This window comes from Anastrepha obliqua, chromosome 1 (genome assembly GCF_027943255.1).
Source record: "Anastrepha obliqua isolate idAnaObli1 chromosome 1, idAnaObli1_1.0, whole genome shotgun sequence".
In the NCBI taxonomy this organism is placed as follows: domain Eukaryota; kingdom Metazoa; phylum Arthropoda; class Insecta; order Diptera; family Tephritidae; genus Anastrepha; species Anastrepha obliqua.
Genome location: NC_072892.1, coordinates 181009831 through 181037652, shown reverse-complemented (window position 1 = coordinate 181037652; position 27822 = coordinate 181009831). Strand labels below are relative to the sequence as shown.

The 27822-nt window shown below is 33.5% G+C and overlaps 2 protein-coding genes across 3 annotated transcripts in view; one reads left to right on the top strand and one right to left on the bottom strand.

The window, feature by feature from the left end:
• The first annotated feature begins 181 nt into the window (after positions 1-181).
• On the top strand, positions 182-1225 carry LOC129235537 (uncharacterized). Of its 2 annotated transcripts, none has more exons than XM_054869429.1 (3): positions 182-270; positions 535-840; positions 918-1225. In XM_054869429.1, the coding sequence occupies exons 2-3, from the start codon at positions 612-614 to the stop codon at positions 1196-1198; spliced, it is 510 nt and encodes a 169-aa protein (XP_054725404.1). In that variant the 5' UTR covers positions 182-270; positions 535-611; the 3' UTR covers positions 1199-1225. The 2 variants fall into 2 exon arrangements, with proteins under 2 accessions (XP_054725404.1, XP_054725403.1); XM_054869428.1 differs by having other exon boundaries at positions 218-306.
• Positions 1226-16394: 15169 nt separating this feature from the next.
• LOC129242658 (uncharacterized) overlaps positions 16395-27822 on the bottom strand; it is a 34346-nt gene continuing 22918 nt past the window's right edge. The window contains exon 5 of the mRNA XM_054879438.1: positions 16395-24195. Within this exon, the coding sequence (XP_054735413.1) occupies positions 21225-24195 (2971 nt within the window). The 3' untranslated portion in view covers positions 16395-21224. The remainder of the gene's footprint in view (positions 24196-27822) is intronic.

The following is a 27822-nucleotide window of genomic DNA, read 5'->3' as shown; positions in this document are numbered from 1 at the left end:
CTACATTACTTTGAATAAAAAGTCGCTAAGGCGGTGCACCGATTATGGTTGCCACGATATCATAAATGTTAATATAATATTTTGGTTGTTAGTATTAAATATCAGTTGCAAATTTAAAGTAATTGGGCTGGCAACTTCTTAGATATAAAGTTTCATAATGACAAAAGTTTACTTAATTGCGGTTATCAATTTGGCCGTTGCAATAATGTAGACCCGGCAGCGTTTTGGAGTACCGGAAGTTAGAACTCACCATCAAGAAATATAATGAAGGTAAGGCACTTCCTAGGTGCCACGTGAAATATATATGTATATACGAGTATATCATGTGCACATGTATGTATGTATAAAAGAGCCAGTTCCACAAATGCTAGACTTTTTTATATCTATTTCAAAATGTCTGAAGGGCAGCATTTCCACTCAATAACTCCACTAACGTCGAACATATGTACATACATACATACATATGTATGTATCCAATACGTTTTTCAAACACTCTTTCTTTTCTCATATGAATTTACATTTCAACTGTCTCAGCCTTCAGCGAAAAAATCGGCATTTGTTCTCAAATTTCATTCGGTTGGATGATTGGTATGTTTTAAGTTCGTTGGAAGATGCCCGCATTTAAGACCTTACTTCAGAAGTCACGGCATTTCAAGTATTTGTCGTTTCCTCGAGAAAGATTTGACTACATCAAGCCAGAATGGAAGTTGACAGCAGCGTTGAAGCATTACAAACCATCCAAGCGTATCATTGAGTTGGCACAGCCAGTTAATCGTGGAATAGGTAAAGTTTACTCAATCTCGCGAGGAAAGAAGTCCAACCAAACAACAAATTATCAACGTATGTATACACATTTGTCGAAACTAAAACATGCCATGGAGGGCTATAGTAAATCTACTACTATCGTTGTCTTTCAGCCTCTAAACGCATTATTGAATTGGCAGTTGCACCAGTGAAACCGCCAGCTAATATAGATAAGCGAAAATATCCATATCTCATTCCTTCTAAAGCCTTGCGCGCTAAACCTACACGTCGTATTCTGGAATTAGCTGCTCCAAAGGAGTACGAATCCTTTGAACACCTTGACCCTTGGGCTGTACCAAAATCAGCACTAAGGGCTAAGGCGTCTCAAAGGATCGAAATGCTCTCGAAACCGAAGAGATGCGCTTCTGTAATGGGCCATTCTAAATTACTGTAACAAATCCGTTTACGTAAGACTTGTTTTTAAATTTATCCAAAAATTTTAAGTAAATCTTTTAAGAACTGGATTTTTGAACTTATGGAAAGGAAGAACTAAATCTAATCGGGTTTTTATAAATCCTTAGATTAGATATGATAACATTTTAATCCAAGTGAGGCCAATCGGTGACTGAGAGTAAAAAAAAAACAGTAATTGCTGGCAACATACCCGTACATATAAAATATATTTCCCGCGTCGAAGGGGCATATCAAGTCACTGTGGATAATGGGAAAACCATCCAAGATGCGATCAAACCACCTACAGAGTGTGTGGGCGTCAATTATATACAAATATAATGTGTACATACATACGTACATATATGTATTCTCAGGCGGATATTACTTAATTGATTCGGACTCGAAGCTAACGCGGACATGCAACATGAATTTGTAGCAGTTTGTTCTAATAATGGTCAGCACCGGACAGGCATTGGCCAACACCCGAGTGAAAAAGCTGCTCAACAACAAGATGCACACCACAAATTCGTAGAATACCGATTCATAACTCCAAATGATAGTGTTTACCGTACGAAATCGCTGCAACATTGCCTCGCCTAAATTTTCACGTAAATTGTAATCGTTAGGCTTAAGCGGTCGAATTTTGAAGGGATGAAGACTAAGATCCTTACTCAATATTTCATGCACAATAGTATTTGGAAGTTACAGTTCAGCCCTTCTCTTGCGCATAAACTGACGCGGATTATCGTGCAAATTTGTAGCGAGGAGCTCAATTGCATTTGTTCATTTTTATTTCACATTCACTTAATTTTCATTTGTTCTACACATCTGGCTGTGCCCCGTCTACGCCTGGAACCTGGTGCAAACCAATGAATGAGTCAAATCTTCACATTTGGCAGCACGTAAACGTCGAATATTGTAACGTAACAAAATCTGCGATGACCATTTCATAGCTAGATACTTATGGTTGCGGAGAAAAAAGAAAATTCATAGATACATACGGCTGCGGTTATGGCTATTGCGTTATGGTGTGGCACCTATAATCGTTTACAGTGATGCCCGTAAGTTTGATCAGAACAGCTGATGCTATGGTTACGGTTATGGCACCGCTTATTGCAGCTTAAATATCCGGCACGAACAACGAAGCTAATGCGAGTCCCTACCTGTTCTTACAAGGATGATAGGTACCAGGTTTTCTGTTGTTGTGGTTGTAGCAGTAAGTTTGCCCTGACAGTACAGTGTAATCACCGGTCGTCTTCGTCTAGCTCATCTATCGGTAGGCCCAGGAAACTAGTTGTTTCGACAGGTTGTGTCCAGAGGGAGAGGGGTATTAGATGAGTGGGTTTGAGGGGGCACGTGAAAAGGTGGTTAGTGTCGTAGGGGGTGCCTTCACATGCCGGACATATGTTTAGTATGTCGGGATAGATTCTGGATAAGTAGGAGTTTAACCTGTTCCAGTATCCAGAACGCACATTTCCATGGCAGCCGGTTCTACGTTACCGAAATGACTCGGGTTTTTCCCGACCAAGGGCGGCCACCCCAGTAAACTAGCCCTGTCTAGTGTACCGCATCCTACTACCAGCTTTGCTCGTTAGGTATGGTGAAAAAAAATTTTTGGAGGGGAACTTTGGATTCTACGCTACTCGTTTTGTGTTTCACAAAATTTAGCTTTAGCTTAGTGAAACACAAAATGAATGACGTCAACATATCTGTCAAATTCGCTCAGAGCCAAATAACGGTGTGCTAGGTAGTACAGCTCTAAAAATCTTTTCACTATGTCGTCTTATGCTCAGAGTGAAACTTTAAGTTTCAACCCTAATTCTGCCGCCGCACGCCCTGTATATAGCTCAAAGAACTACGCCAAGTGCTAATGTTGTGCGACTTCCCCTTTGAGTGAAAACCATTTGTGTGTTTTTTTTTTCATAATATTTTATAGTTTTATTTTCAAATAAATTTATCGTTACAGTATTAATAAAATACTGAGTATGCTCCAAGTTCACATTATTACAATAGGTAGGTAAATCTTTTTGTTCTCCTTGTTGTTGCTATTTTGTTTGTTGGTACACATCTTGCATTTTCACATTTCATGCATTCCATTACTCGCATTTTTGAATTTTTTATTTATTAATATTTTACAATATTTGTCATGCCCAGCGTTAAGATTGAGGTGTTTTCCTCCTGTTACTTTATACACAATTTTCTTTTGATTTCAATTTGGTTTCTTTGAATATTCAGCAAAGTTTATCGGTAATTTTTTTACTACAATATTAAAAATCAAATACAAAAACTCAGTTCGCATGAACACAGGAAATGAAATGAAAATGAAATAAGGTTTTCGTGCACGTAGTTCACCTTTTATAGCTCAATTTTTAAGTCATTCAGTTTTTATCGATTTTGCTGAGTTTTTAACTTGAAAAAATCAAATCTTGGACGTGTTTGAAAAAATAAAAAAAAAATAGAGCACAATTTTCTGATTTTCCTGATTTAGTAAACCCACTTAAAATGCTTTCGATTTGTGTTTATGTGTCTGTTCTGTTACCTTTTTTTAATTTAAAAAGAATAAAATTAATGTTTTCGCATACCTTGATAATATTTAGTAAGCATTTCCAGAAGCTTTTTTCTATATATTAAATTTTTTGTTTGCCTAAACTAGTTATTTAATATCGTATACATCATTATTCTCCACCTATTTACTCTTATTTTATTTAAGTGCTTTTAGCATTTGTCAAAAAATTACATACAAAGTTTTGAAACAAGTTATCGCTTAAATTTTCTAAAGAAACACAAAAGTCGGTTTCTCTTTTTACTAGTTTTGATTTTGTTTTCTTTACCTTAAATTTCTTTATACCAAAAATGTCATTTTATTTACAAAATAGTAGACTTCATTTCCTTAAAGATTGTTAGGTTACAGCTTTTGTTAATACATGTTTTATGTGCGCTATTTGAAGGCGAAGTTTCCATCGAACTCACCCTCGCTTAGCTGCCAAACGAGTTCCATGAGTACTTCTACATATGTATGTATGTATATAATAACATAGTTCCCATCTTTGACGCCATATTCCCCCACTTTTTTGTTATTGTATTTGTTTTTGTTTTTGGTTTTTGGTTTTTTTGTTTGTGTTTTTTCGCTTTTTGTAAAAAATCTTTTGGATATGGTCAAGTGTCTCCCTAGTATGTATTTTTAGTATATATCTTTTTCTGTTTAACTATTTAAGCTTGATTTTCCTGTCTGACTAAATAAATCAAAATATTTGAAATTTTGATCCCTGAAGTTGTTATGTTTAGATAAGAATTCTCTCTACTTATTGTTAGTGATGGTTGTTTTTGCGCAGTCAGCATTGAATACCGTTTACTCACTGGTCCTTCATTGTTTCGCATTTTGTAAGTGGGTTTCTGGCGCACAATGTATCCAAATGGGTAACTGTGTGCTTAGTCTAACATACACAATCAAAACGAGAAAAAACGAGACTGAAGAATATGTGAAAGGAAAGTATATACTTAGGTGTACATATGTATGTATGTACATAAGCGTATTTAAAAAATTTCAAAAAAAAAAAAATAAAAAAAAGCAATAAATTGCCGGTCGTGATACTTGTACTTCGAAAGACAGAGTGTTGCTGTTATTTCATTGTTACTATTGCATTGTTGTTGTCTTTTTTCATATTTTGCCAATATCTCAATGTGAAAATGGAGCAAACAGTGGTAATGTTGGGGTCTAACGTACGCTCTTCGATTAGAAAATAGTGTCCTCAGCCGAGATATTATATGAAAAAAGGTGCTCAAAAAATTTTTCTTTTATGCTTTTCGTTTTTATAAATTTTCACCCGAAATATATTTCCACTTTCCTGCCATTCATACTCGTACTTATATAAGTGCAGTTTTCTTCAGCGAAAACCCCAATCGAAATCATTACTATCCAATCTATTAACTGTTGCTGCTGAATGCAGAAAAACTCCATTCCAAAAATCAGCCTATCCAGACACTATTTTTAACCTTCACCACGCTTAACCCCCACACGACCAATATTCACTTTGGTCTATTGCATTGTATTTTAATCGCTTAAATACTGTAATTTTATTTGCTATACTTGTAACTGGTTATTGCTTTTTGTGATATCGTTTTTTCTTCTTTTTTTCTGCAGCATATATTTGTATGTATATATGCATGGTTGTGTGTGTGTGCCTTTCATTGAACTCGGTATATTTTATTTGTTCTGCTGCTTGAAAGTGTATTCTGAAGCTAATGTGTTGTAGGAAAACTAAACGCATTGCTTGGTTGCTGTTTCAAATTAAGAATCTAGAAAATTTAGAAAATCCAAAAGTCCACAAATGCAAAAATTGAAAAATTTTTAAATGTTAAAATATATAACTGAAATGTTTAAGAAAATTAAAAATGACAAAAAATTACCTGAGAATCAGCTAAAATATTCATTTCCAAAAACAAAAAAATAAGCACACAAATTATTATTCATTTTGTTTTTTCCTCTTTTTTAACTAAAATATTTATTTATTAATATAATATTTATCCATTTGTCTGTGTATTGTATTGTATATTGGTATTTGTATTTTTAAACAATTAAAATTAAAAATTATCAATATATCGTATGTATGCGTAATTTATGTATATATATGTATGTATATAAGCAAGTATGTAAGGTATATATAAAATAACGAAAAACATAGAAAGTTGTATAAACAAATCAATCGTGTTAAAATAATATTACATATTAATAATTATAAAAATAGTAAATATGTATATATAATATATAAAAACAAACATCCACATAGCGCTATTTAAACTATTTAATTAGACACATACAAATCTAAGGCAATCTAAACAATATATATCGTCTCTAAAAGTGATTCCGCTTGCTTTCTTTGCAGTAATCATTTTTCAAATGAACGATTTTTTTTGTAAATATATGTATGTTTTTTGTTTTCAATATTTTAGTGTCTACTATTTCTAAATTGTTTTTTTTTTTTGTTTGTTTGTTTTCTTATTTTTTGTTGCAGCACTTTAAATTTGAATAAACTTAAGCATTGAAATATATTTCTACGAACAAACTTTCCAATAAAATTTTATGCTTCAAACGAACGCAGTGTAAATGCACAAATTTTCTTATACAGTTACATTTTACATAAAACTTGACGAAATAGAAAATGATGTTGTAAAAGAGTTGTTGAACTAAATTTAAATTTTTTCTTATTTTTCCTTTAATTTATGGCCATTTACGTATTTTAAAATTGAATAAGTCAAAATGGGTAATTTTATCTTTGCAGCTCACAAAGTTGTGTTATATGCACTTCATACAGTTCATTTCTCAACAGTTTCGAGACGCATTTTCTTTGAAAGATAATGCAGTAAAACTTTGTTTTTGCGTTGTCTTTATGTAATCGGTTCCCGAAATGCCATCGGGCCCAACAAAGTCGAGTAACGTGAAATCAGTTGGTTAAGGTAAACTTTATCGTTGCCTTGCTGGTGCTGCCATAAATTACCAACGCAATAATTTTATGTTGTATTTGAATACTAGTCCAATGAAATTATTCCAAAAACTAATTTTATTTCTTATAAATAATAGATACAGTTTGGTTCTTTTATAAATCGCTCAAAACTTATAAAAATTTCGCACTCAAGTTAATTTGCCAGCTTGGATTTTATCGCAAACATTTTGTTTTAGTTCATATTATCTCTTTCTGGTTTTGTACATTTTATATGAAAGTTTTCTCTTTTTTTATAGTTTTGTAATGTCCAGTTTTGCCACCCGGAATGAATTCTAAATATTGTACTTGCATCAGTTTTGTATCGTTTGTATTGAAAAACATACTTTAATATAATTTACAATATTAGATAGTAGAATTTTTATAAAACTGATTGAATTTAAATTTACACAGAACCATATATATCTGTTAGGTTCTCTTGGTTAAAGTTCATTATTTTTTTATTATTTTACCGTTTGGAATTACTTCTAAAATTTGCAAATTTTTTTTTTAAATGAAGTTTAAAAAAAATTTAATGGAAAGTTAAAGAAATAACAAATTCAATAAATATTTTGGACAATGAGAGTATGATAATTTTTACTTCAATACTGAATTAAATAAATTGGAGAATCGAGATAATATTAAATATTTTTTAAAACTAAATTTTGCTTGTGAGAATTAAAAATTAGCTTGCACGTTTGTTTTTTGTTGATTTTATAAAATTTTATTACACTTCTGCATGGTTGTTGTTTTCGGTTGAGTTGTGGTTTATTGTTTATGGTTGGAGCCTTATATACTATTGATATTGCTATTGCTATTGTAGTTGTAATTGTAATTGTGAGATTTATTTTAAAACTATTGTATTGTTTTGCATTAAAATTGATAGATACTATTGTAGTTTTTATGCGATATTTAGATCTGTTTCCAATAATTTTTCAATTATTTCTTTTTTATTTTGTAGATAGGAAAAAAATATGTTTCACTTGACAAATATTAGTTTGTAAGTAATAGTAAACGTTTCAACATAAACATAGGGTATCGAATGCGCAAGCACGCTTTAACAAACAATAAAACTGAACATTACTTGTAAACATATAGAATAGTCAAAAATAGGTGTATGTATGTAATTTAACATAATGATTAAACAGTTTAAATGAACAGAACAGAAATATCCGTTATTTCAAACGAAATTGGCAACTGTTATGCAGTTGACGCAAAGAATAAAAACAGTCGAAATCTCGATGAGAAGATAAAACACATACATATGTATGTATTTATGCATTTCACACATTTTTGGGCGCCCTTTTAATGAAGGCTTTAGTAAAATATTGTAGTTTGTGTTAAGTACAAGTTCAACGGAAATGTTGCATTTTATTATTATGTTTTATGTATTTTACTGAATTTTAAGTATACTATTGTTGTTTTTGTAAGTATATAGTTGTTGTGGCTATTTTTTGTTTATTTCATTTGTAGATTACTTAAAACTGCTTTAATTACTGGGCTATTGTAGGCTGTTATCTCGGGCTATTGCTGTTGGATTTTCTGCTGTTGAAAACATTTTGTATTTTATGTATGTATTTGAGACAAAACTTTTGCTGATTTCATGTGATTTCATTTATTTAGCTTAAGTTTTTATGTAATAATTGGTTCTGAATTATTTGTGTTGACTATTGTATAACTATGGTAAGCAAATATCTATTGTAAGTATTGTTGGGGATTTCGCGGGGATTTTATACTACAGTATGCATGTAAAGTAGTTGACAAGAAAGTAAAATACTATGATTACATAAAAATGCGGTTACCGTTGCTGAACATAATTCACTGTTTTTGATTAATAAGGAATAGCACTACTATTTACCACTTTTATTTTTAAGAAAATAACCATCCAATTTTTTCTTTGTGAGAGGGTAGCACTGCGGTTACTCTAGCACCAATTGCGGTCGGCAAGCGGCGACGACAAGCCAGTAAGTTCGGTAGTAGCGAAGTCATAAAGTTGGAGATTTTCACGAAAAATTTAAAGCGTAAATGTGCGAAAGTACCAGTTGTGATAAAAAAAGGAATAACTTAAGAATGCAAACGAATTTACTTAGGGCCATTGCTTATTTTGAATGATTTAGCGTTTTTATATTCTCTCACCCGACTAATACAGGCATATACACCAAACCATTGAGTGTAATGTGCAAGTATATTGCAATATGCTACTGAAGTTTTAAAACTTTTAAACAATTATTTAACCATTAAAACATTAAGCATTTGATAGTGCCAATTCTTCAAAATAACAAGAATAAAGTGAAATAACAGACACTGAAACAGTTTGAAAAAAAGCACAGAGCACTGCTTTAACTACGCACGATAAAGCAGTACTGAACAAATGTGGTTTTGCTGGCAGTTCCGGTAGGTGGTGGCTGCATGTGTTGCTGAATGCGTAGAAAAATCGGAATTTAAATTTGGCAAAATCCGCAACACAAAACGCAGAGTGTCGGTGAAATCTGGTGAATTTGAAAGGGGCTGTCAAGAGCAAAATAAAGTGTATAAAATCAACCATTTGAATTTAATGCGAAATGTGCAGACAAGCTTAAAAGAAAATGAGTAAAACCCAGCTATAAAATTTAAAAAAGTCGCATTCGTCTGACTTCGTGGTCATCCGGTAAGTAACGAACAATTGGGCACACTGCTTAGCCGACCTTATTTATGCCCCTTTACTTATTAGCTATTTATGGTCAGCTATTTTTTAGGTAAAATTTAAGAAATTTGGTTTTGCAATCGCATTTTTATGCAACCGTACATTTTTATACATTCTTGTGTTGGCTATTGTAATTTGTAATTGTAAGTATTTAAATTTTACAAGTTATTGGTTGTTGCCAATTTTTTAACTGCTATTGCTGTATTTTACTATTGTTTTTTTATTACTGCTGACTCTTTTATTGTTTGGACTATATATTGCTATAATTGAAAATAATAACAATCGACTCTTGGCTGTGTTTTCTATTCATTTCCTTGATTTGTTTCTTTTTTTTTAACATATTGTAGTTATGTTTTGTGCGTGTGGAGAGGGAAGATTACTATTGTTGTTGTTTTGCTTTTAGTTCTTATTGCAGTAAATATCCAATAGTAGTTGGTTATCTTGAGAATTGTGCCAATATTTCTATAGTACAATATATCTGTATATACTGCGTAGAGTGTGTAGATGGATATATATTCAATACACGAAGCATTGTTATATATATTTGGGCTATTGTTCGTTTTACTTATATGCTTTACTTGCTTTGAATTAGGTTAGTTAGTTTTTTTTCTGTTCCGTTATTTGATCTATTGATTTTTGAAAATATTCTGCCATTAAATTTAATTGCTTTTATTTGTGTTGTCGCAATGTTCTTTTTTTCTTACACAATTTGTATTTCTTATTCATCAATGTGTAATCTTCTCTTCTTGGTATGTGTTTTAAATTCATAGAGCGAAAATTTAGAATTGTCTTTGAAATATACATATTTATGTGTATATAAAATATCTTTAGCAGCGGTTAATTATCTAAATTTGAAGTGGTAGAATTTGGGCGAAATTAAAAAAAAAATGTATACAAAATTTACGGTGAGATACAATGTTTGTTTGGCTATAGCTTTCGAAGTGCTGAAGATTAAGTATACAATTTTGGAGTCTTTGACTTTGAAATCTGATAACAAGTAAATTTTTCTTATAGCTTTTGTGTCTTTTGATAAAACAAATATCGCGTTTGTTGTCATGTGAAAAGAAATAATATATATTTTGTTCAAATCCGCAATTTCTTTTTTATGATGTGCATTATTATTATTATGTGTTTTCGTATTTCCGTCTAGTTTATGTAAACTTGTTTTACCTTAACCTCATCTAAGAGGTCTACCATACACTAAGTTGGTAAACGTAAGTAATAATAAAATTAATAAATATTGTTTACAAAAAAACTAAACAAATCAGATCGTAATAACATTTGGTACACGAGGTCATTGCAACATTTTCGTTTTTTTAATATTACAGATTATTTTGCATTGCATTGAATACATACAAATTTATTTCGTCCCATTCAATCAAAATAGAGAATATAATTAATAGAATTTTTTATACATTAACTTGTTTTTTTTCTTCTTTTTTTCTGTTTTGTTTTTTTTTAAATAGAGTTATAATATTCATTTTAAAGGTATTTGGATGTGTTCGGTTATTATGTGTTATGTAAATATAAAAAAAAAATTTATATTATAAATATAGTAAATATAAATATGCATTCATCAACTCGCTTTGCGCTCTATGCAAATTTTTTGATTTTAATTTCGCTTAACATATTCATTATAGTTGCTGGAAAATATCAACAATAGAGAATGTTAATTAAAAAATTATAGAAACATTATACTTTCATAAAAAATATGAAAAGTTCTTAGAGTCCTTTCTTCATGTTTCGAATTATACACACACAGAAAAAAAGGTAATACGTATTAGAAAAAACATTGCCATAATGTTCATATTTGAAATGAAGAACGCGCTCACACGTTTAAAGATTTTCACTACTTTTATTCGTTTTTAAAAAAACAATTGCACTATAAATTCAATTTTGTCTATATATACATATAAGCAGCCCATTTCGCCATCTATGCCTGCTCCACTTCTAACCCTCTCTACACTCTAAAATATGTAAGCATACGTTAACAGTTAAATAATATATTAAATCGGGTTGCTGTCAGCGCGCCAGACCGGGTTGTTGGCATAATAGCTTATAATCGAACACAAAACTATGTTAATTTTATTTCTTACTTTTAAGTTAAGTGATAGAACAAATTTGCTTCCCTTGCAGACAGGTCACCCAAAATGCTTGTTTTCCTTTGCACACTTCAAAAACATGTACGCAAAACATGTGGCGTAATTCCTATGCACTTGCAACTACATGTATGTATGTTTGCACACTAACAAGATCATAGAGATTTAGTCCAAAATTATAAGAACTTTTGTAATATTTGTTTGAAATACAAAATTACTTCTAGTGTAAAAAAAAAAAAAAAAAAATTGTATATATAAATGCCTGTACGTACTAAACTGCGTGCTAACAAAGTATATGCAAAGAAAACAGAGGCATTTGTGATTTCTTGACTGGCGCATACAATTTTCCCAATTTTTCGCACGCAAAGAACATTTTCAATGATAGTTATTTCCATTCACGATCCATTCGATTAGCGTTTTTTCACTCTGTCCCATCCTATCTGCTTACTATTCTTTACAATTCTAACATCCTATTTAGCATTTTAAAATAGTATTTAAAAATATGGTAGTCAATCTTTTTTCTCTCCGAAAATAAAACACATACCTGAGGGATTTTACATACATTTTGCATTCTCTGCGCGCATTCAAACGCTCTCCTATTCAGCTCCAAACATCTGCGATTGGACATTCAGTGCCCTTAACTTAATTATTAAATCAACTTTAGCTTAACTTGTCTTTTTGTCCCAATACATGTGTTGCTTCAACTTGTATACCATACCTACGCTCTACTAGTGTAGTTGTGCAGACATTCTCCTCAATTGATTTCAGCTCAAAGCAGTAGCAGAAATAGTACTCTAAATTGGTGTGAACAAATCAAATGTACTTAAATTTGTTGCATCATTCAACTGCATTTTGATACAAACCGGAGAGAAAGAGTGAGAGAGAGAGAGGGAGAAACCTCTTTGTTGGAAAAATTTAATTTTGTAGTCTAACTGTTTACGAAATGTCGCAAATCGTTTTAAGGTGAATTTTGCAAACCAAGAGAAAGTGACAAACAATTATTTTTCTAAAGACTCACTTTTTTGTTTGCGATAGTAGTTTAATGTTTCATTGGTTTGCCTCTATTACTCCCTCTACTCATTTACTTCTTTGTTGTTTGGTTGATCTATAACGTTTTATGAACTTTTTCCCAGCAAAAGTTGGTGTCTCTTTATGCGAGAGAATATTGTATATGTATGTATGTCCGGTAGATTATCTTTAACGGTTTTGCGGTTTTTATTTATTACAAGTGAAAAAAAAACACGATTCACACAACTTATTCCAACGCCAAGTACAAATTATGTCCGACAATAAGCAGTAAAATTATAATTTCATTAAGTTTTCGTAAATTGTTGCTATACAGAATGCATTTTCACATTAGATTGTTTTTAATTATTCTTTTTAATATAATTTGTTTGCTTTTTTATATTTTTCATTTGGTTCAATCAAAAATCTAATTATACATTTGCTGCTAAATTTTCCCTATTCGCAATTTTTTACACGATTTTATTATATAATTTTTTAATTTATTAATTTTTTAATGTTTTCTGTCTTGTGTTCTATTTTTACTAACGAACATTATTTCACCATTAATTTTCCAAGTAATTGCACTTTTAATTTTGTTTACTTTTTTTGTTAATATTTGTTGTTTTCAACATGCATTCCATGTGTGTATGTTTGCATGTAGATGTAAACGATTTTAAATGTTTCCGTATTCTGCTTCAAATATAGTTATTTTTTATGAATTTTCTTACTATTATACATATTGAGAGAAAATTTTATTTCCTGGCAAGAATGCTTCTTCTTTTACACCAATTTTACTCAAAATTCTCGTTTTTGTTAAAAAAATATTTAAAATTTGTGTTTATGTCCTTCGAGTTTCTGGATGTTTTGATGTTATGCAATGAGTCTGGCGGCGAAAATTGCACACAACTTATTTCACTTGCTGCAAAAGTCCGCTTTTTGGCAACGAACGTTTTCGCTACAGTTATTTAATTAGGTTAGTCTCCTAGCCTTTTCTTAAGTTGTTGTGTGGTTGATTTTATTTTGCACCCTGCTTGCAGTTTCATTTTTTTTTGTTTCTGTTGTGGGGCGAAAATAATTCCAAAATATATGTGTGTACATATGAGTGATTTGTTTTTGTAATTTTTAGTTTTTTTCACGCTTACAATATCCAAAGTTTTTAGCATGGCGGTGTAACCCCTAAGATTAAACATCTTTGCAGACTTATCCATAAGTGCCATTTTTTTAAATTTATTTTTTATATATAATATTTATTGTTTCTTTCTATTAAATTTCTTTCTCTCAGCATTATTGTATTTCATGATCTTTGCAACAAATACCTTGCTTCATACACGTATGGTGTATATTCTTGCAGCGTTTAGACGTATGTACATATGTATGCATGTGTTATATGTATTAAGGTAATCGTCTCCTAAACAGGATTTGCTCCATTTGTGTTTGTTTAGACTTTTACACTCTTGTAACTTGCTCATATTTTTTCTTATTACATTCTCATTCTCTACAATAATTCTCAACAACATCACCTTTTTTAATCCATTCCATTTCACTTCTCTTCTAAATTTGCTGAAAACTTGTTTTTCGCATCAAAATTTTGGATTATTAATCACAGATAGTGTCTAATGTATTAAATGTATGTATTTTTGTATATATAAGTAATAAATACATATGTTCGTGCTTGTATGCACTTGCTTGTGGTAAATTTGAAATATAATAATAAAATTACATAATCAATAATTACATAAATATTTCTGGTAGATCTCGATCAGTGCGCAGCGTAAGTTGGCAGCACGATGCGGAGGTCAACTACTCTACCAACAACACCTAAGCCCACAAATTCACATATTTATGTATTAATGTTGGTTGTTGCTTGCTGCTTGTTGTTTTTTGTTGATCTCGCGTTGTGCGCCATCTTCTTGTGTCCTTGGTCTAGTCTAGTAGTGGTGGTCGTAGTCGTGGTCTTTCTCATGCTGTCCGGGCTTTCAGTTGTTTATTTTCTGTTGTTGTTGTTTCTCCATATGCTATATGTATGTATGTATATATGTACGTACGTAATTTGCCTAATTTATTCTTTGTTACATCGCAATGGTTACTCAATTTTATTATAATTTTGATTAAATATACAAGTACATACAAATCCTGACTGTCGTACATATATATATATGTACGTATACACACAAATATGCCTCAAGTCATGTATGGTAAGCTTTTTGGAAACGGATCTACGTGTCTATACATGCAGTATACCCTATGTATGTACAGATGTGTGTAAATGTGTAGACTTTTAGAAAAATGCCAAAGTCATTTTGATTTTCTTTTAAATATTTCTTCATAATTTTTATTTATATAATTATCTAAATATACGCACATTCAAAAGGGTTAAATTTCCTTGAATTTTGTTTTACTTGTTTTTTGATATTTTTTATATAAATATGTCTTTATGTTTGTATGTATTGTACGCGTATGTATTTATGCTTAATTTCGACACAGAAATATTTTACATTTAATTTTTAATTCTTTGCTCAAATATATGTATACGTATGTGTGTGTATGCTGGCACGTATGTATGTATATAAAAATTGTCTGTGCTCTCACTGTTCCACTACACTCGCAATTTTACGTAGCACACAAATTGGTTGGTTTAGGTACATTTAAGTTTTTTGTTTTTGCTTTTAAATATTATTATTGTAACATCTACTGTTATTATTTTAAACTATACACATAACTCGGGATAAGTTGATTTTAGATTGGAAATGTTGCGGAAGTTTCCAAAAGTATGCAACAAATTCAAATGTTCGGATATTATTAAAGGCGTAATCAAAAAAATTGGGTGGCGCATAACGGAATGTTGCTTTCAATACATTAAATCAACTTCAAATACAGGAAATTGTTATCGAAATGAAAGTGAGAAGGATTTATATGCATATTTCTTGGTTCAAATCACGAATATATCGATATTCTATGAAATATGTACACATTTAAATAATGATTAATTGACTCACTCGAAAATGTTTATTTTAAAAGTAGGTTTCAAATTTTTCAGAAAGTAAACTTTTTAATTTTTAAAGAATTTTTGTTAATTATTTAACTTTAAATGTTAGTTAAAAGCCGATTAAAGAATTTTGAAGACAGGCAAGCATTTTATTTTAAAAAGTAATTTTTAATTTATTGAAAATGGATTTATTAATTTTGAAAGGTTTTTGTAAATTATTAAATTTTGGTGCAGAGGAAGCAGTTTTTAAGGTTAGCCAAATATTTTTTTCGCAAATAATTTTGAAATGTTTTCAAAGTTTATACTTCTTTATCTTTGAATGAAACTTTTTAAAAATGAAATGAATCTAAAGAGTAGATGAGAGATGAGGAGATTAAAATTTTTAAATATTTTTTGAATTCTAATTTTAAATTTTAGTGCAAATCAAACAGTTTCTCAAGATAGCCAATAATTTTATTTTAAAAATAGTTTTTAAATTTATTTATTTATTAATTTTGAAATATTAAATTTTAGTGGAATAAAAGGGTTTTTAAGAGAGTGAAACATTTTAATTTAAAAATAATATTGAAATTTTTCAAAGTTTATACTTTTTTGAAAGAAACTTGTTAAAAATTAAATTTTTAAATTAGTGAAAATTTATTTATTAATTTTGAAATATTTTTGTAAATGTTAAATTTTAGTGCAATAAAAGGGTTTTTAAGATAGTGAAACATTTTAATTTAAAAATAATATTGAAATTTTTCAAAGTTTATATTTTTTTGAAAGAAACTTCTTAAAAATTAAATTCATTTAAAACTAGTAAATTAAAATTTTCAAATTTTTTTTTAATTTTAAGTATTTTTGTGAATTATTAAAATATTTTGAAGTAATTCTAATATTTTAATTTAAAAATAGTTTTGAAATTTTTGAAAATGCTTTTTTTTAAGTTTTTGAAGTTCGTCATATATTTGAGTTCAAAAAAAATTTAGAAATTTTTGAAAGTTTACCCTTTTCATATTTTTGAAAAAAAAATGCTAAAAATTAAATTCATCAAAAATTAGTAAATTAAAGTTTTAACGTTTTAAATTTGTGAGAATGTTAGTTTCCCAATCTGGGAAAATAGTGCCAATTAATTACGACGCCGTATACCCTAAATACGAGTTAATAAAAAAATAACTGACGCGTATATTTTTGTTAGGTATTTGGCCGAGCTCCTCCTGCTATTTGTGGCGTGCGTATTGATGTTACTCCACAAATGAAATGAGGAGTTAATGGAACCTATATAAACTACTTGCCGGATGTAAATAAAAATAAAAGTCAAACGTTTTATTTTAAAAATAATTTTGAAATTTTGTGAACCGTTTATCTCGTAATTTCAAAGAATAATGTTAATTATTGAGAGCAACATTCGTCACTAGCTTTTCTGAAACAAATCTCGTTGGCCTTAACACACACAAATTTTCTTAAAAGGAAAATTTTAATATATCTCATATTTTTTAAAGCAATTTTTCCAAAGCCTGGAATATACATTTAAATATATGTATATGTACATATAAAAGTGTTCAGATCAAGCATTTTTCTTTTTTATTATATAATAATTAATTTAATTCACCTGATCTAGACTATCTTCCTTTTTATGCAAAATGATGATGTTTTGTTTATTTTTGAGGTATACTCGACACGAAGACACATACATATCATACATATAAGGTTTGAAGTGTATATATTTAAGATCTGAAATGTTTGCGACTCCGAAAGATTTCTCCTCCTCAAATATTTTTATAAGCCAAAAGTGGATTTTTTTTAATTTTTTTATACTTTTTCTTCTACACAAACACCAAACATTTAATTTAGCATAAATTAGCATTTTTTTACATTAAATATGTTTTGTAGATATATTTTTGGTATGTATATGTATGTGCATAGGTATACAAATGTGGGTCGAAATATTTCTTAGTTATAAAATTTAACACCGAGTGATATTTTGTATAATTTTGGTTTACATTGATTGGCCTTGCTTATTTATTTATTTTATTTTTTTGAAACTTTAAAAGTTCATTTTCAGTTTTTCTATTACAATTTTAAACAATGAAGTCAAGTATGTGTGTGTGTGTTTGGCTAGAAGAGGCCGGGGTCGGGGAAATTTATTTTTTACACAGGAATTGTAAGTTTTTCTATTAATTCCAAACAATTTTGGCTTAAGATTCTTATTATGTCATTAAATATTTGCAAATTTTTCTCTTACAAATTTTAGCATTTTAAATTTTTAATATTCCCTTTGAATGATTTTGTGTTTTTCTTTTATCTTTTTGTAAATGTGAAGGCAGCTTTGTTTATTGATTTCCGTTTTGAGGATTTCTGAAGTGTTCTAATTTTTATTACTTTTTTGATATTTTTGCTTTAATATTTTTATCAATAGTTTCGTAATTGAAAAGAAAAAATCATACAAATCTATTAGATATCAACTAAATATTAAATTTACACATGGCTCGACTTTGAGTGGAAAAATTTTGTGCAAATGAGCATCTTTTAGTAAACTAGTGTTTACTGAAAGCGTACCCTTAGTACAATTTGAAACATTCTTGCCAAAAAATCAATTCACACAAAGTCTTGCCATTTTTTTGTTATTACGGTTTGTTGATTTTTAGTTGAGTTTGCGTGTGTAGTCTATTGTTGTTGTAGGTTTTCGGTTGTTTTATCTGCGTTGCTGATCTTTACTGGACTATCTTGTGTGTTGCGATCGATTGTTCCGTTCGTTGTATTTATGTAACTATTGCAAAGTAATAATTATTCCAATTGGTTTGGTACTGAAAAGTGCTGCGAAGACTTCTCTGTGGCGTAAAACTGTATTGTATAGTTGATTGAGATATCATCTAATTCCATAAATACGTGAAGTAATATTTAACGCGATGATTCGATAAAGAAAAGCTCACTCTGCTCATCTAAGAGGAAATTCCCACAAGGACTTTCTTCCTTATTCTCGCTGGAAGATATTTTAGGCCAACATATTTTTAATTATTTATGCCATTATTCATATTCACGAACTTCGGCACTTCTTGGCATGCTAACAGATTCGTGCTCTTTGAGTTTGGATGTCGCGCTCAGTAGGAAACTTTGAACAGAAATTGAAGCCTTGAGATCTTAAGAAGTAACAGTTCAACATTCCCAAATAAGCCTCTAATGGCTCATAGGATTTCTACCATCTTATGATTTTAAAAACTAAACTTGTTTAACGTGATTTGAAAGGGTCATTACATCGCCAATAGCGAGTTTTGATATAACTTTCCAAATTTTGTTGAGAGAGCGTTTCGCATACGCTTGGAAACCAAAAGTGGCACTGGAGCTTCGTAAAATATGCAACAATAGCATAACGGCTCGAAGTCACTATTGTTGCTGTGGGCGATATTTTCACCAAATCACGCTATTAATGGCATTACAACAAAAAGTAGGAAAAACTAATTTTTTGACAACTTGGCAAATAGACTTGTAAATGTTAAAAGAGAGGTGTTTTTCCCTAAAAGTTATTTTATGTAGCTGTTTTTTTCTTTGCTTTGAAGTTTTTGGTCCTACTTTTTAGATTCCATAGTATTGATTGATCAGATTTTAAAGGCTTATTTAACCATCAGCGGCTGTCTGTAATCAGCGCTCTTTTTCTCACATATCTGTATTTTATACAGAGAGGCGAAGAGCGCAGGGGCCACTATGTGGCCAATGAGCGAGCGAGAACAAAATAAATTGTGAGAATATACAAACAAATTGCAACGTCACACACACAGAGATTATGTTAAATTCGCTGAGAGCAAAGTAGCGGTACTACAATCGGCGCCACCTTATTAACCTCTCTAATGTAAAATGAATTATTAGATGTCTACTTTTCTTACACAATCCAATTTGGAATATCATTACGTATTTGTTTATTGCTTTTTGAGTTATTGTATGTGGTGATAGCTTCTGAATTGGTTACTTCTATTATTGTTGATTATTTCTGCTGCTGCTGTTGTTGTCCTGTTACTATTATGGTTATTGCTGCGTTTATAACTGCGTATTTGCTGTTGACTGGTTACTGTATTGGTTGGTTGGTTGGTATTGTAGTTGCTGGCTGATCGTTGGTTGAATTTTATTACTGCTTGTAGTTGCTTTTATTGCTGTTGTTGGTATTATTGTTTTGCTTTGTTTTGTATATTGGTTGAACAAGTCAAGCATTCTCTTGCTGTATTTTCGTTTTGTCTATTTTCTTGTTTTTCAAAATTCGATTTTAATTATGAAAACAAAATGTATCGAAAATCAGAGAAAACTGAAGTGTAAAAAATTTGCACGTTTTTTTTTTTGTTTTTTAGTTTCTGAGTTGAGTTCTCATCTATTATTCTGTCTAGTGATTGATTTTACCGTTATTATTGTAGCTTATTATAAAGTCATATAATATTACATATTTGTGGTTTTTTATTTATTTATTTGTATTATGCGTGCTTTTGGTTTTGCGTTACTTTGTTTTTGCGTTTATTGTTAGATTTGTGGGATTTAATTTTGCATCTAAATTATTTTCGGTTTGTCACTTTCCTATTTATTTGATGTTTGTTTGCTTGTAGTTAGAATCATTTGTTTGTTTGTACAAGAAGAGCCTATTTGTCGATTGTCAGAAAACGAAACAGAAAACTTTCAATATCTTTTGTTGTTTTTCCTTTTTTTACAATGGACACAAATCCACTGTTACACATATCTATGTATGATAAATTATTTTACTTTATTTTTATTCTTTTGTTTGGTTTTTATTATTATATTTATTGTTGTGTTGTATATTTATTTAGTTATAACTGTTACCTATTAATGTTTTGCTTGTGTTATTTGAGTTCTCATTTTTATAATTATTTTAATTGTACAACAGCTTGTTCACAATTCTATTCTTCCATTTCATTACTACTTTCTTCCTTCCTTTTCCGTTTCATGTTAGCCATCATTATTATATATATGTATATATATATATATTCATTTTTTCTTTTTGGTTTTCTACTCCCCTCTTTATCCTATGCGTCGATACTTTACTTTGATTTTGTTGTAATATTTCACTTCTTATTATAAATAAACACATACATGCGTTTTCTGGCTAAATGCACACATACATATGTATTACAGATATTGTATATATTAAATAAAAATTTGTTTTTACTTTATGGTTGTCTGTTTGCATTTGCTGTGTAGGTATGTAACTGTACATTTTAATCATACACAAATTCCCGAATGTCCTCCCTTTTTATTTGTTACTTTATGTGTGTTACTGTTGCGTGTAAGTGTTTACAAGTACCTATGTATTTGTGAATACATAATTTCTCCTATATATTACCATTATATATTTGTATGTATGTACTAAGTGAATGTATGTTTGCTTGAAGTAAACTAAGAGCTTAAATTCCCTCACTTAAATTTTGACTAAACTTGTTTTGAACCGATTACCGCTCAGCGATCAGCGATCTTTGATCGCTAATCACCCCTTATCACCCTTCATAGTGCCACAAGTGTTTGCCCAACAGCATTTGACAGCGTTCCATGCCCGCAGGTTCAGTTAATCCTGTTGCGTTCTAAATTTGCCCATCCACTATCGTAGTTTAGGCAGAATTGTACGCCTGCTGGTGTCGTTGATGGTGCGCTTGCGCTGTGCGCCCATTTCGCCCATGCCCTTGTACTCATCTACTGAGCCTGCATTCGGCTCCTGTATATTTTCGCCTACGTATGGCATACATACATCTCTGTAGTGCCTTTTACTCCTTCACCGCCAATACGCCATATTGCCAAATTGTTCGCCTCTATAAATTTTCTTCATTTTCTTGTTCTGCCTTGATTTGCGCTAACTTTTCCTGTAGTATTGAGGTCCCACCTAAAGCCGGTGGCACCCGCCCTAATTCCAGCAGTGGTTCCACTTTGGGCACCAACCCACTCATTCCCGCACTGCCCCCACTTCCATTTAGATCCGCAACTAGTTTACTGCTGTTGCTGTGATTTGGCATGAGATCGCTGGGTATACTACTCGTATCGGTTTCGGCGGAGTCGTGTGAGGTTAGTCGGCTGCGGCTACGACTGCGTTGTTGCTGGTGCAAGTGCTGATGCTGTAGTAGCAATTCATTATTGCCGCTGAAACTACTCTTGCTGTTGTTGTTGTTATTATGCTCGTAGCTCATCTCCTCAGTGCCACTGCGTGAGGCGTCGTCATCATCGTCGTCGCCACTGCTATGTTGCGGGCTGCCACGTTCGCGCTTAATTTCCGTATAGGGCAACGGACTGCCGGCGCGTTTGGTACCTAAACTCATAGCCGAGGCTGAGACATGATCGTTGATGTTGTTGCTAACGTACGGTGGAGGCGCACTTTTCTTGACCAGCAATTGATCCAGTAATGCTCCACCGGTGGGAACGCTGGGTGGCGGGCCAACATCGGCACTCTTGCGATCGAGCGTCTTTCGTATGATGCCGTCGAGTATTGAGGAACCATTAGCGCCGCCACTTTCATATAAATTCTCAGCAATTTCGCGCGCACTCTTCATATTGAGCGCATGACCTGCGGCAGCGGATAGCGGACTGGCTATAGGACTGGGGCTGTTAGCATTGGATGGCGTACCTGCCGATGCGCCACCACGCAGCGCTTCTTCAGTGTAGCGTTGTGCAGCGCTTGCATTTTGCGCCGCCACTGTATTGCGATTGAATTCCATGTGCATTGGACTAAAAGCTGGGGAATGATTCCAAAATAGATGCCCCGGATATTGCATGGGATCGAAAATGGGCAATTTCATGCCATTTGGTGCTGTGGGGGGGAACGCTGCCGATGCCGAGTTGCTGTTGCCCTTAAGTGTTTCGTTTAGCTTGGAATTTGAGCTGCCACTGCCAGCGCCGCCCAGTTTCATTTTACTAAGATTATTGTGGTGACCAGGAATGTTGGAGTTTGATTTGGCCGAGGTCGAGCTGCTGCCATCCAGACCAGGCTGGGGCTTGGGCTCACGCTTGCGTGGTCGCATTAAGTGCCGCTCCTTAACTTTGTACTCGAGCGTGGAGTGCGGCACGCCAAAGTAGCTGCCTGCACGGTGCACCGACATTTCGCCACGCTGTACAGCGCGCACTGCTTCAATTAAACTATCTCGGTCGTAGTTGCGATACTTGCCACGTTTGGGTCGGGTACCTTTGCCCGCGGCAAGTGCTGCGGCATCTTGGCGGCTAAGGTGGTGCGAGTGATGGTGATGGGCATTATGCAAATGCGACTGGTGGTAGCCGTGCGAGTTGTGCGCGCTGGAGCTACTACCAGGCGCGCCAGCCGCACTGGTGCCAGCCAATAGATTGGGCGCAGCGCCAAAACGAGTTGTATCAGTACCGCCTATATTCTTCACGACTGAAATGGTTGGTTTCTTGTAATCTGCACTGCCACCGCTGTTGTTATTGGCTGAGCGCTCCATTTCTAAACACAAGCCGAGCATAGGTGCTGAGGCTGCGGCAACAGCAGCTGCTGCCGCATGTGCTTCTTGGTTCGCTTGCTCATTCATAGTGCGGTGGATGCCTCGCGCGATCACATCACGAAAGCTGAACGACGGTGGTGATTGGCGGTGTTGTAGCAACGGGGGCGAAATCAATGAGAGGTCGTTGCCCTGACGGCCGGCAGAAGTCGAGGTGCCATTGTTGCTCACAGCCGCCACTGCAGCGGCCAACATTGAGCTGGCGATACGTGGGGAGGGCGCTGAATGGGGGCTATCGCCATTAGGATTTGGCATTGAATTGGCGTTGGAGTTGTTGCACAGCAAAGATGGGGAGCAGGAGGTGCGTGCTGCACCCGATGTTGGAGTGGGCGTGCTTGCCGCGGGCTTATAGGACGGAATCTTAAGAATCGACGAAGCTAGATCCTCACCAATCGGTTCGTGCGTGTCAATTGAACTTGTCGTCTCTGGAGTATCTGATTTGGGCAAGCGTTGCGCCGCATATGCTGAGGTCTGCTGCTGCAGCTTCTGCAACAACAATGGCTGATCCATTATATTGGGCTTTCCATTATTGATAAGACCTTCCACATTCAAATCACCCGTTGTATGCGCTTCCAACATATCTTTCAAATTGGCTACAAGATCACGCAGTGTTATGGGCTGGTCTGCACGCTGTTGCAAAGCGCCAAAGCTGGTGAGAGTAAACAAAAACGCCTGCAAAATTGCAAAAGTTGTATCAAGTCCTGCCTGCGGTGATTGCTGCGGTTGCGGCGTAGCACTGCTCGAAGGTGTACCAGTATCACGCTTAGCCGCATCTATATACAATGCATTCGGCTTGGGTGACAATACGGCGCAGTTTGCAGCTTCAATGTCGCTTTCGCGCCTCGCCGCATCGCTGCTGCCATTATTTACGCACAGCTTCCGTATCGAATGCGTGGCGCTTAGACGATTGGCGAGCTCTTCGAGTGCTGAATGTGTGGCGGGTTCTGGTTGTGGTGTTGAAGCGTTACTCCCATGACCACCAGTCATGAGCGTGCTAGCATCAGCAGCGTTGCATTCATCACCCGACAAATCCTTGTCCATTTCTAAACCCTGCAATAGAGCATTTGTAAGGTGGGCGTTGAGGCGTTTGCCGCCCATCGCAGGGCGATTACATCTTGTACGTATGGTGCTCGATGTCGCACTGCTACTGTATTGGTCTGGTGGTTTGCGGGTATTTGCGCTGTATTTTCCACTTAGAAGACCTTGTACGGCGCTGCTTAGCACGTCATCGTTGTAGGGGCGGCGTGCAGAGAGTGTGGGCGTGGTCCGTGATGTTTTCGTACTGAAAGCAGAGAAAAACAATTAGAAAAGAAATAACAAAAGTATAATGAAATAAAGTAACATAAAAGTTATTCGAAGATGTTTAACGAAATGAATATTTAGTACGTTTTGATGGCTTACTAGGCCGATGACTATAAGACGAATCGTTACACTTACGACTCTATGACATCAAAATTTATACACAGATGGTGTTAGCCTCAAATTTCTTGATGCATTGCAACTTGTTCTAGGCAACAAGGACTTGTAGAGTAGCACCTTGCTGAAAAAGATACTTGTTTTTAGTCAGGACCCACCTGGAAACTCTTGTTTACTATTTATATGTTCCGTAAAATTGGTAGTGAATCAAAATGAAAATAAAAATTCCTGCCATTTGTAAGGTGCTAGAGTTGGACTCAATTTTTAGGTCTCTTTCGTAATGAAATTAACCACAGAAAGTAACTTTAAAGTCTTTGTAGTCGGTAACAAAAAATCTTTATATATAAAAGAGTTACATTACATGTGACGAGCTGTAATTCGATAGCATAAATTGACCTGCAACTTTTCACTTACGAACTTTATTTGTTTTTTTTCAGTGAATCAAAAAGCTCATCCCGCCCAAAGAAGGAATTAACTCGCGAAAATCTTCGTGCGATGATTTATTACGATTTTCGACTTGGATTATCGAAACAGGAGTGCACTGATAAACTTTCTTCAATTTTTAGCATTGAGACACTACATTTAGCCAATCGGAAGTGTGAAACGCTGGTACAATGTGTTCCAATACTTGCAGGTTGAATTTCGTGAAAATCGTTCAAAAACGGTTGTTGTGCCAAAAATAAATCAATGTTTTCTTTCAACTGATAACACAATTTGTCCTGTGACATATAGGGAGATAAAGGCATTGGTCAAATGCAAGAATATCAGTTGTCCCAATTACCGGCTCACACAGGTGAGTTTTTGAGCACTCAAACGATTGAATTAATAAGTCATCCGCCTTAAAGCCCTCATTTGGCATCTTATGATTTCTTTTTGTTCCCATACATTAATAATAAATTGCGTGGTCAACGTTTATCAATGCCTTAAGAAGCTGTTGAAGGCTTAAAAAGCTCGTTTTGGAGGTATTTATTTCCGCGGGGCAAGAGTTATTGGAAAATTGGTTCAAGCGAAAGCAGAAGTGTTTTGACTTTTAAGGAGAATCTTTTGAAAAACTACAAAACTATTTTCATTCTAATTTTACTGTGCTTTCATTATTGGGCGCAAAATGTAATATAAACGGCAACCCTCATATTTATGCAATATGGTTTTTAATAGCAAAAATACACTTAGGGGTTTGCCATCACGACGACCGTCATTAGAAAAAAATATTTTCCCATTATTTCAGCTTTTACCCCCAAAGTTGGTTTCGAGACTGGGCCCTACCGTTTGTGAGGCTCGCGCAAATCCACTTGGCTACGGCGAATAAAACAAGTGATTTTTTTCGAATTCCAAATTAATAGTTATGCACTTGGTAATTCAAACTTCTGAAAGCAAAACAAAACTTCCTTAGCACTAACATAGTTTTCATAGTTTGAGACAGTTTTTCATAGCCATGACACTTCACCACGCCTTAGTTAGAATATCTGTACAGAAATAGGTTCTAGTATATTGTCACTAGCTTTACATTAGACGCCAAATCTTAGTTGAGAAAAACATTAAATCTAACTGTATATTTGATTGAACACACATTTCACAATCGTACACAACTCCATTCGCTCTGTTTCTTCAGCTTTCACTAACCTCCCTTTGTGACCAAAAAAGTTGACGGCAATATTTTCGAATTCCATTTGTACAGGTTTATGATTACAGAAAATTATTAAACGAAACTTCACCGAATCATTTGGAGAACCGTTCCGTGCTAACTGCAGTTCTCAATTACTTTTTTAATATTCAAAATCCTTCAACTGATCGACCATAAATATTACAACCTTGTTTACTTTTGATATTTCTTTATTAAAATTACAACAAATTAAATTTATTACAAAACTTTATCAATTTATGACGAATAAAATATGACAATAACAACAAACAAAAAAGAAAATAACAAAAACAATTACACAAAAAATTGGCACACTGAACCTTCATTGTCAATTCACTTATCAGTACGATGCCATAACACAAAAACAACAACAACGGAACTGAAAGGCAAATTTCGTAAATTTATTCGTACATATAAGTATGCGCAATGCATAACGACAATGATAACTAAGTACAACAACACCACTGCTGATATTTGGAAATATATTTAGCTGAATCGGCTGGAGAATTAAGAAAGGAATCGCATTTGCACGCTTTGATGAAAAGAGTTACGTAACAATGCATGTATGTATGTGCGGATGTTTGTTTGGATATGTGAAATTATGTATATATTCACAACGCCATTGCGTACATTTCATGAAACAATGCACGATAATCTTATCAGATATTGATAAAAAGTTATTTTCCAAATATTTTGCTCAATTTATGCAATGCATTCAAATAAAGGGTTTTCCAATAAGAGGTGTTATTTTGATATTCAAAGAAAAATGCTATTTTTTATTATAATATAAATGATCGGATGTTTATTTCATTATAAAGAGGAAGGTATGCCTTTAATAGTGGAATCGGTGGGCTGTAAGGTGATAGCTTACGCCGATGATGTTGTCATTGCTGTCTCTGGTAAATTTGTGTCTACATTAAGAGACCTAATACAAAATGCTCTAGAAATACTTTCTAGGTGGGCAGGAAAGTGTGGTCTAGGAGTTAACCCAGACAAAACACAACTTATATTGTTCACTAGGAAACACAAAATCCCTCAACTAAGTCCAATTATGCTCAAGGGAGAAGCTCTTGTGATTTCGGAAGAAACCAAGTACTTGGGACTAATCATAGATAGGAAACTAACTTGGAAGTCAAACATCTTAGAAAGAGTCAGGAAAGCGAACCTATCTTTTTATGCCTGTAAGAGAGCTTTAGGTAAGACCTGGGGAATTAAACCTAAGGTTGCTCATTGGCTTTACACTGCTGTCGTCAGACCCATCCTTCTATATGGAAATGTTGTCTGGTGGTGTGCTATGCAGAAAAAAACCTATTCTAATTTATTGAATAAGGTGCAGAGATCAGCGGAATTAGCAATATGTGGCGTCATGAAAACCACGCCATCCATGGCTTTGGATATCATACTACATCTGCCACCCCTAGATCTCTTCTGCAAATACTTAGCGGCCTGCTCCGCTGTAAGGCTCAAAGCGAGCTCACAATGGAAGACTGTCACACAGGGACATTCGACCATCTTAGACTCCTACACGGATATACCCAGTGACTGCGATTATCATCCTCCCATTCTATGCTTCGAAAGGAATTTCCAAATGAAAATCCCTTCTAGACTGGAATGGTTTGAAGAAGATCCAACACCTAACACACCCGTTAAGATCTACACGGACGGGTCTAAAATGGATACCGGTGTAGGATCAGGGTTATTTTGCGAAGAGCTTTCTATTAGTGAATCCTTTAAACTACCGGATCACTGTAGTGTTTTTCAAGCGGAAATAAACGCTATTCATGAAGCCTTAAAATGGCTAAAGATAAACAGAATATCATCAACGGATATCTGCATTCTATCAGACAGCCAAGC